The 10,982-nt window shown below is 41.1% G+C and overlaps 1 protein-coding gene across 10 annotated transcripts in view; it reads left to right on the plus strand.

Moving 5' to 3' along the window:
• Positions 1-10,982, plus strand: part of KDM5A (lysine demethylase 5A) — a 105,297-nt gene that overhangs the window by 16,543 nt on the left and 77,772 nt on the right. For 8 of the 10 annotated variants that reach the window (XM_023756731.1, XM_023756727.1, XM_023756733.1 and 5 more), the window contains exons 4-5: positions 2,751-2,921; positions 5,497-5,631. In XM_023756731.1, the coding sequence (XP_023612499.1) occupies positions 2,751-2,921; positions 5,497-5,631 (306 nt within the window). The remainder of the gene's footprint in view (positions 1-2,750; positions 2,922-5,496; positions 5,632-10,982) is intronic. The other 2 variants (XM_023756726.1, XM_023756729.1) reach the window with 1 other exon arrangement.

Raw genomic sequence — 10,982 nt, forward strand, 5'->3', positions numbered from 1 at the left:
GTTGAGAAATCAGCTGACAGTCGTATGGGTATTCCCTTGTAGGTAATTGAGTCTCTTTCTCTTGCTGCTTTTAAGATTCTCTCTTTGTCTTTTGCTCTTGGCATTTTAATTATGATGTGTCTTGGTGTGGTCCTCTTTGGATTCCTTTTGTTTGGGGTTCTCTGCGCTTCTTGGACCTGTAAGTCCATTTCTTTCACCAGGTGGGGGAAGTTTTCTGCCATTATTTCTTGAAATAGGTTTTCAAAATCTTGCTGTCTCTCATCTTCTGGCACCCCAATAAGTCTGATATTATTCCACTTGAAACTGTCCCAGAGGCTCCTTACACTATCTTCACACTTTCGGGTTCTTTTTTCATTTTGCTTTTCCAGTTGGGTGTTTTTTGTCAAAACTTTGGTTTGATTCTTGTGCTCCTCTGGTCTGCTATTGGGTATAATATTCTTTATTTCAGTCCGTGTATGCTTACTTTCTAATTTCTTTATCGTAGCATCGAGGGTCTCATTAGTTTTCGTGAGGCTCTCCACAAGTTTTTTGCAAGCCCTCAAAATTGCGATTCTTAGCTCCATATCCTCCATTTCTGTCATGTTTTTTTGTCTCCGCATCTTTTATGCTTTCTTGGTGCACCCCCTTGTGGTCTTTGTGCGCAGTCTTGTTCTAGCCAAGCCTTAATTGTTGTAGTTAACACTAGAGGGATTTGACCACCAGGCCGACTGGCTGTAGGAATCAGCTGTGGAAAGCGTCTGTCTTCTGGGGAGGCGCTATTCCAGCCTTTGCCTGAGGCGGTCGGCAAATGGCTCTGCGCAGGGCCTGGGTGGGGGGGGGGGCTCAACAGGGCGGGGGGAGGGAGCAGCTATGGCTGCTCTCAGTCCGTCTCCCGGGGCTCTGCCTCTCTGTCCCAACAACCGCTGCAAACCTCGGAGGGGCCGTAGCCAGACAGTGCCGCTTCTCCCGTTTGAGTCTGGGTCCCTAGAGACTCGCCTGGATCTGTAGCCCAGAGTCTGAGACTCGCTCCTGATTGAAAACGACAATCGCGCCCTCAGCCGCCAGCCCGCTTTGCGCGCGCACCCTCACCACCGCACCGCCGTACCTTTAAATTTTCCACACTGCGCCTCCGCTGAGCGTCGGAATGCTGTTGTTTTTGCTTCTAGTTGAAGAGACTCTCCTCAGCCAGCCTTCCCGTGGTTCTGGTTGATGTCCGCTCCGACTTTTAGTTGTATTTTTGAAGTGGTTGTCCACGGCGGCAGTCTCCGGTGTTTCCCTATGCCGCCATCTTCGATTCTCCCCCACGAGTGGAAAATTTTGCTTTGGCTATAGGTTTATCTTTGTCTTCAATTGTATCCTAGATCACAAGAGTTGAAAACATTTTCTTCACTTATTTATAACATATGCACCCCTCTTCATTTTTTAAGCACCTTTAAAAAAAAATTGATTTTAGAGAGAGGAGGTGGGGGAGAAACATCGATCTGATGTTCCACCCATTCACGCACCCATTAGTAAGCTCATTGTATGTGTATATCACATTTTTTAATCCATTAATCTTTTGATGATTGTTTCTACCTTTTGGCTATTGTGAATAATGCTGCTGTGAACATTCGTATGCAAGTATCTGTCTGAATCCTAGCTTTCAATTCTTTTGGGTATATACCTAGAGATGGAATTGCTGGATCATGTGGTAATTATTTGTTTAATTTTTCTCCTAACTCTTGATACAGTAAAATAGTAATGTATATTCAAAAAGGAAAATTACTTTGAGTTCAAATAACTATGTCACAGTCCTTTTTATTACGTTGTCAGTGAAACTGGAAACTGCCTATATGCAGGGGTGGGAAACCTTTTTCTGCCAAGGGCCATTTGGATATTTATAACATCATTCACAGGCTATACAAAATTATCAACTTAAAAATTAGCCTGCTCTATTTGGTCAAACATTTAGTTAACTCACCCCTAATGCCTTGGCAGGGCCAGACCAAATGATTTCTCAGACCTTGTATGGCCTGGTAGCCGGACATTCCCCACCCTTGTTTTATAGAGTGTGAAAGATGTACAATATCAGCTTCTGGAAGATAGGGGGCCTTGATACATGTATATTATATACAATGCCAGGTTTGATGTGAGCATTCGGCCAAATTGGCCAGTTTATTGCATTACTTCCTACATTATTACATTCTATGCTACATTTCAGTAAATCTAATACTATAATCCGATCTTTCCATGTTATTCCTTTATAATCTTCCATGTAAAACTTTTCTCCTTTTGAAAAATTATAGTCTCTTTTTCAAAATAGCCTCTGAATCCATTGTTTGCTTGACATTTTTATTAAAATTTAAAATTTTTTGGTACATTTTCTAATTTCAGGGATTATGTTTCTTTTGTACTATATATAATATTTATTCTCATGTCTATTTTTGGTCTGTATTATTTTATATTTTGAGGTCCTTGAGGATATGGAGTACATATATGTGCTTAGTTTTCTCAAGGTATATAATGTACAAAGTGTAAATTCATTAAATGTTTTTGAATGCCTGGTTCATTTAAGGTAGGTACAATAACAATTAAATAATAAAGTTTAAAACTTCCAAAAATCATTGTCTCATTCCATACTTTAAAATGTTGACAAGTTTTAGTTTTGCCAGATATTTATTGGAAGGAAATTTGAACTCTAGGCCCAGAATAATTTTTGTATTTAGCAAGTATGATGTAGAGTCAGAGTACATGAATCTTTCTTTTCCTAAATAATTTTTCTTTCTTTTCAGATTGTTGCCAGCAAAGGAGGTTTTGAAATGGTCACCAAAGAAAAGAAATGGTCTAAAGTGGGTAGCCGCTTGGGATATCTCCCAGGAAAAGGAACTGGGTCTCTTTTAAAGTCACACTATGAAAGAATTCTCTACCCATATGAGCTTTTCCAGTCTGGTGTCAGCCTTATGGTGAGATGCATCATTTTTTTTTTTTTGGAGTGGATAAATCCAGTATGCTATGTATAAACTTTAGACTGTGTTCACCATAAGTTAGCAGTTGACTGTGCATAGAAAGTTGAAAAAGATTTCTCCATGTACCAGAATTTTGGGGAGCAAGGTGTAGTTTAAAAATCAGCTATTTTTGGTGGTTTACAAAATAAAAGCTAATGGGAATGAAGGCTCTTTTTCTTATTTAAAATAAAGTCCTGTACGCTTTTTGAAAAATTCCTTTTTTAAAAAAAAAATACTTTTATTGATTTCAGAGAGGAAGGGAGAGGGAGAGAGAGAGAGATTGAAATATCAATGATGAGGGAGACTCATGACTACCTCCTGAACGCCCCTTACTGGGGATCGAGCCCACAACCCAGGCATGTGCCCTGACCAGGAATCGAATCCAGGACCCTCAGGCTGATGCTCTATCCACTGAGCCAAACTGGCTAGGACAAATTCCTCCTCTTTGTTTTATGTATTTTTTAACAGCTTTATTGAGGTATAATTTACATACCATAGAATTCACTCATTGTAGGTACTCCGATAGTAAGCTTTAATGAATTATACAGCACAATCTAGTTTTAGAACACTTCCATCAGCCTAAAAAGTTTCTTTGTGTTCATTTATAGTTGGTTTCTACTTCTACCTCCAAACCTAGACAATTCTTGACCAATTTTTTGACTCTATAGTTTTGCCTTTTCTAGATATTTTACATAGATGGCAGCATACAGTATGATTTTGTGTCTGGCTTCTTTCACTTAGACCAGCAGTTCTCAACCTGTGGGTCGCGACCCCTTTGCGGGTCGAACGACCCTACCATCGGAAAACACATATATAATTACATATTGTTTTTGTGATTAATCACTATGCTTTAATTATGTTCAATTTGTAACAATGAAATTGGGGGTCACCACAACATGAGGAACTGTATTAAAGGATCGCGGCATTAGGAAGGTTGAGAACCACTGACTTAGACTAATGTTTTTAAGGTTCATCCATGCTTTAGCATGTATTAGTACTTCATTCCTTTCTATGGTTGAATGATATATGGCTATACAGTGGGGCCTTGACTTACGAGTGTCCCCACTAACAAGTTTTTCCGAGATACAAGCCGTCTCTCGGCTGATTTTTTGCTTTGAGTTGACAGAGTAATTTGTTAACGAGCTCCTTAACGAGCTCCGTCACGGAATGAATTAAACTCGTAAGTCAAGGCCCCACTGTACCACATTTGTTTATCCATGTACTAGTTGATGGACAGTTGGGTTCTTTCCAGTTTATGGTTATTATGAATAATGCTGTGAAATCAAGTACAAGTCTTTGTGTGGACATATATTTTCATTTCTCTTGGGTGGATACCTAGGAATGGAATTGCTGGGTTATATGGTAAGTTTATGTTTAACTTTTTAAGAAACTGCCAAACAGTTTTCCAAAGTGGCTGAACCATTTTACATTTGCATCAGTAATGTAGAGGCTTCCAGTTTCTCCATGTCTTTGCCAGCAGTTGGTATTGTCAGTTTATTTGATTATAGCCATTTTAGTGGGTGTGTAGTGGTATCTCATTGTGATTTTAATTTTCATTTCTCTAATGACTAATGGTGTTCTGCATCTGTATATCTTCCTTTATGAAGTGTCTGTTGAGATATTTTTTATTGGGTTGTTTCTCATCTTATACTTATTCTGAGTTCTAGATACAAGTTCTTTATCAGAAAATGATTTTACAAATATTTTCTTGTTGTCTGTAGTTTATCTTTTCATTTTATAATGGTGTCTATTTCTAGAGTAATTTATCAACTTTTTTCTCTCCCCATTTGTGGATGGTATTTCTGTTATAACTAAGAAATCTTTTCTTGACCCAAGACCACAAAGATTTTCTTCTTTATTTTCATCTAGACTTTTTAGTTTTAGCCTTTTGTTGAAGTCTTTGATCCATTTTGAATTCTTTTTGTGTACAGTATAAGGTAAAGGCATATACGTTTTTTTTGATGGGCACAGGGTGTATGAATATCGAATTGTACTAGCACTATTTGTTTAAAAGACTACCCTTTACTCATTGATTTCCTTTGGCACCTTTGTTGAAAATCAATTGACTTTAAATATGTGGGTTTATTTCTGGTCTCTGTTTTGTTTTTTGATCTATATATTTACCCTAACACCAATACTATGTTGTCTTAGTACTAAAGCTTTTTTAGTACATTCTTTTTACATTTTCTTTTCTTTTTTTATTGAATTTACTAGGATGACATTGGTTAATAAAATTTATAGTAAATTTTGATACCCAGTAGTGTAAGTCCTCAAACTTTGTTCTTCTTTTTTCCATAATTTCTAAAAACTTTGCATTTCCAGATAAATTTTAGGATCAGCTTCTCATTTTCTACAAAAGCCTGCTAGACTTTTGATAGGGATTATCTTAAATCTATAGATCAATTTGGTGGGAGAATTGTCAACTGGTTTCATGGAGTATTAGGGATATATTGGAAATTTACTATTTTTCTTGAGTCTCAAATCTGATCTCTTATCAGTGAATCTGCTCTCTTTCTGTGCTCTGATTCTTTAGGGTGTACAAATGCCTAATTTAGATCTTAAGGAAAAAGTGGAGCCTGAGGTTCTTGGCACTGAAGTCCAAACTTCCCCAGAGCCGGGCACAAGAATGAATATTCTGCCAAAGAGAACAAGACGTGTCAAGTCTCAGGTATCCATTTCCATGGGCCATTTTTAACAGGAATTTTAAATGCATAACTGTGCACCTGGTTATGGGAGGTCATTCAAATACTGTTATTCATTAAAATTTAAATAGACCTATCTTTAAATTACTTTTGAGATGAGTGGGGAAGAAATTATAAAATTCAGTGTGATTTGATTTAGAAAGCTTTTTGGTAATTTTTGAATAAAAGCTTTTTGGTAATTTTTGAATAGTTTTTGACAGGAATGGCAAATCAGAGGGTGGTTCTGGATATTGTAGGGCCAGTTTTCCAGACATGCTGATGAAATGGTTAGCAGAAATGAGAGGAGTAGGAAAGAGTGGTCTTGTATTTCACTTGTCATTCCTTTAAAAACCAGAGTATAAGTTTCTTAGTGTCTTGATCATTCCAATGTAACTTCTATACTGTTCTTGTAACCTAAAATAATTTCAAAGCCTAATGGATGCATCAGAGAAGTGCCCTAATTTCTTTTGGTCTGCTCTTCCTTACTATTCCCATTTCTCTATGGTCCCAAAAGTTGTGTATTTTTTAGAATTCTTGCCCGAGGATGTGTTTTTATTGATTTTTAGAGAGAGAGCAAGGGAGAAACATTGATGTGAGAGAAACATTGATTGGTTGCCTCCTGTATGCGCTCCAACCGGGGCTCAAACCCGCAATCTAGGTATATGCCCCGACTGGGAATCGAGCCACCTGGCCAGAGCCCCAGAGTTGTCTTTTTTAAGGTTTTTGTTAAAGACAAGTCAGTAAGCTGCGACAGTGAGGTGCCCTTAGAAGTCTGAGATGTGGTCCATTTAAATTAAACATAAGAGTAGATCAAAATACAGCTTAATTGGATCTAATCATTGACTTGAACATATCTAAAAAATAATGTGTTGAAAGAATAGGAATGGTTTACACTGAAAGTGGGAATCAGAGAAGGAAGATAGTTCATGACAAGAGACACTGTATCAAGAGACACTATCTAGGTGGTAAGGAGTCTTGTCACTGTAGAGGTAGGCTAGTGATAACTTTATCCTGCCTTTTTAGAGCTCAGGGGACATCTCTCTTTCATACCATGTCTCCTTCCATTGTTCTGAGTTTATGCTTATTAAATAACCTCCTGATGTAATCAATTAGTGTCTTGGGTATTTTGATAGTAGAAAGATAGGTGTCTTGGATGGGAATATGAATTTAATGGAAATTGTTGGAAGGTGATAGTCCCATTATAGATTAGTAAACTCTGGTTTAGTAATTAAGTGATTTTTCTTGCTATGATTGATATTAGAAGTTCTGATCACTTTGGGGTCATGATTTATTTTAAGATCTGAAACACTTGAAGAATAGTCTTGTTGACATGATGACTCAACTCTGAAAAGTTGCCCCGGGTGGCCCTGCCCATCTAATCAATTGCCAGCTTGTGATGAAATCCCTTTTGATGTTTCTTCTAAAACCATGAAAAAGTTCTGCTTACTTTTAAAGTGCATTTCTGGATATAAGAATAGGGGCTACATAGAATGCTTTTACCCAATGTAATAATTGTCATAGAGTCACATTGGTTGATATCAGATAGAAACTAGAACCATTTCAGGGTTTGCAATTAAGAATTTCTTAAACTTATTTATTATTACTACTAGAGGCCCGGTGCATGAATTCGTGCATGGGTGGGGTCCCGCCGGCCCACCCCCTATTGGCGTGGTGGTAGTGGGGGGCTATTGGGGGTGGGGCAAGCTGGGGGGAGGGGCCTCAGGCAGTTGGCGGGCCGGCCCCGCCCCCTGGTTGAACTACCTGTCGAACTCCCAGTTGAGGGGACAATTTGCATATTAGCCTTTTATTATATAGGATATTGTCAGTCTGCCTCATTTCTAGTTTTCTTTCTCAGTAAGAAAGAAAAAGGCTTTCTGGTAGAACTCTTAACTCCTTGCCCCATACACAAAACTGTTGGTATTTATTTTTAATCTTTGCCTGTCTGGATGGGCAAAGTGTACCTTTCTCTCTAAGGGTATTCTGCTTCCATCCTTTTTAGCTTCTTTAGTGATTTCAGTATATCAGTAGTGAATTCTTTCTCTTCTGCCTCCTTTCCTGCTATATATGTGTTCAAGTCTCTATCATCTTAAAAACAAAAACAGTCTTTCTAGATAGTGCCTTACTTATTGACTCTTCAGGGACAAGTTTCTTGAAAAAATAGTGTATATTGTTTCACTTTTCTCAATATCTGTTTAATTTTTATATGTTGTAATCGATTGACTTTGAGCCAAATAAGTTTGCTGAAACTGCACTGTCCAAGTTACCACTGAGTTAGTGATTGTCAAATGCTGAGGCCCGTTTTCATTTCTTATTCTACTTCATCTCTGGTCATGTATACATTTAATATGGTAGTTGATTCCTCTTCTTGAAATTTGATTAATTTTATTTTTCTTTGACTTTTGTGACATCTCTTGGTTTTCCTCTTCACACTGACCACTTTTCAGTTATCTTTGTAATATCTTCTCTGCCCCCCGCCCCCTTTTTTTTTGGGGGGGGGGGTTAATCCTCACTTGAGGTTACTTTTTCCATTGCTTTTCAGAGAGAGTGGAAGGGAGGGAGGGAGAGAGGATGAGGAGAAGGAGGAGAGAAATAGAGAGAGAGATAGAGAGAGAGAAACAACATCAATGTGAGAGAGACACATCGACTGGTTGCCTCCCGGACTGGGGAGTGAACCTGCAACATAGGTATGTGCCCTTGATCGGGAATCGAACCCATGATCCTTTGGTGCAGGGGCTGATGCTCTAATTGCTTAGCACACTGGCTAGGGCTTCTCTCTTTGCTCTTTACATGCTATTTTTAGTCCTTTCCTAGCTTTATTCTCCCATGTAATCTCATCTGCCCTATGATTTCAATTAATACTTATACACTGAGGAATTCTAAATATGTCTTGAGGGTATGTGTGCACATGTGTGTATGTGTGTGTGTGCACGCACGTGTGTACGTGTGTACATGTGCTCCTTGGTGACCACAGTTCAGGTATGACAAATTCAATACATCTCAAACATTATCATCTTTTCTAAATCTGTTTTTTTCTTTAATATATTCTGTCCTGGCGACATTGATAAGCACAGCCATCAGTAGTCTCTCAAACAAGAAACAAGTTATGAAAGTTATCCTTCTCCCCTTTCTTATCTCTATCACATTACTTGCCATACTCTAATTGTTTGTTGTTGTTTTTGTTAATCCTCACCCGAGGATATTTTTTTTTATGGATATTTTTTCCATTGATTTTTTTTAGAGAAAGTAGAAGGGAGGGAGTGGGAGGAAGAGAGAGAGAAACATCAATGTGAGCAAGACCCATGGATTGATTGCAACCCAGGTGTGAGCCCTTCACCAGGAATTAAATTGAACTGAGATCCTTTGGTATGCAGACTGGTGGTCTAACCACTGAACAACCAACCAGGCCTATACTCAAAATGATTGTTTTTTCATCTGTGATTCTCCAAAGCAAGCATGTCAAACTCAAAGGCTAGTGTGGGCCAAATAAACAAGGTTTAAGTTTATGTGGGCTGCAAAAAACTAAAGCTTCAATTTTCATAGAAACGTAGGTTTATTTCGATAGAGACATGCTGAATTCAAAGGGCTGAAATGAGTAATCGTTAACATAAAATAATAGAACACTTTAATAGAAGTTAATATTTTTTTCTTGAACATTAACTTACCGGACACTGAATAACTGCACAAATTAATAAGCGTAACACAAATAAACTTATTTATTTTGTTATCCAAAAGCGAAATATTTCCTGTTGCGCACACCAAACAAGTCTGTCCAAGACTAATGACGTGGCAGTCGGCTGCTAAAATATTCGCTGCTAGTATTAGTGGAGAGAAATGGTGCGCCTGCGCATAAGGTGCGCAAGGTAAATGAATGCAACACGATTATAATAATCAGTCATTAGTTAACGTTGTAGTTCGTTATTAATAATTATGTATAGCAGGATATTGTAAAAATTAAGTTACAAAATTTTTATTAAAATGTTTCTTACATACTGTTATATTGGCTGGGCCGCAAAAGTATTTGTTGTGGGCCATGAGTTTGACATGCTTGTTCTTCGTGTGTGCCTTGAAAGCTGAAATTGCTGTTTGTCTTATCAAGAACTAGAGGCCCGGTGCACAAAAATTTGTGCACTCTGGGGGGAGAGGGGTCCCTCAGCCCATTCTGTGCCCTCTCGCAGTCTGGGACCCCTCAGGAGATAATGACCTGCTGGCTTAGGCCTGCTCCCGGGTGGCAGAGGGCAGGCCCAATCCCTAGGTGTAGCCCCTGGTCGGGCTCAGAGCAGGGCCGATTGGGGAGTTGGGGCGCCGCCCCCTGTCATGCACAGAGCAGGGCGGATCGGGAGGTTGCGATGCCACCCCTAGTCATGATCAGGGTAGGGCCGATTGGGGGGTTGGGGTACTCCCTCCTGTCACACTCAAGGCAGGGTCGATAGGGAGGTTGCGGCGCCACCCCGTCATGCACAGAGCAGGGCCAATCAGGGGGTTGGGGCGCTGCCCCCTGTTACGCACAGAGCAGGGCCCATCAGGGGGGTTGGGGCTCCGTACCCTGTCACACACAGAGCAGGGCCGATCAGGGGGTTGAGGAGCTCCCCCCTGTCACTCACAGAGTAGGGCCGATAGGGGAGTTGGGGCACCATTCCCTGTCACACACAGAGCAGGGCGGATCAGGGGGTTGGGGCGCTGCCCCCTGTCATGCACAGAGAAGGGCCCATCAGGGGGGTTGGGGCTCTGTACCCTGTCACACACAGAGCAGGGCCGATCAGGGGGTTGAGCTCCCCCCTGTCACGCACAGAGCAGGGCCCATCAGGGGGTTGGGGAGCTCCCCCCTGTCACGCACAGAGCAGAGCCCATCAGGGGGTTTGGAGGAGCTCCCCCTGTCACGCACCAGAGCAGAGCCCCATCAAGGGGGTTGAGCAGCTCCCCCCTGTTCACTCACAGAGTAGGGCCGATAGGGGAAGTTGGGGCACCGCCCCCTGTCACATACAGAGCAGGGCGGATCAGGGGGTTGGGGCGCTGCCCTCTATCACCCACAGAGCAGGGCTGATCAGGGGGTTGGGGCGCCGCCACTGTCACACTCAGGGCAGGGCCGATGGGGAGGTTATGGCTCTACCCCGTCACACACAGAGCAGGGCCCGTGGTGGTGGGGGGGAGTTGGGGCGCCGCACCCTGTCACACACAGAGCAGGGCCGATCAGGGGGTTGGGGCGCAGCCACTGTCACACTCAGGGCAAAACCGATGCAGAGGTTATGGCTCTATCCTATCACACACAGAGCAGGGCCCGTGGAGGGAGGGCAACGACGCCGCCCTCTATCACCCACAGAGCAGGGCCGATCAGGGGGTT

Source organism: Myotis lucifugus, unplaced genomic scaffold (genome assembly GCF_000147115.1).
Source record: "Myotis lucifugus unplaced genomic scaffold, Myoluc2.0 scaffold_98, whole genome shotgun sequence".
NCBI classification, from domain to species: domain Eukaryota; kingdom Metazoa; phylum Chordata; class Mammalia; order Chiroptera; family Vespertilionidae; genus Myotis; species Myotis lucifugus.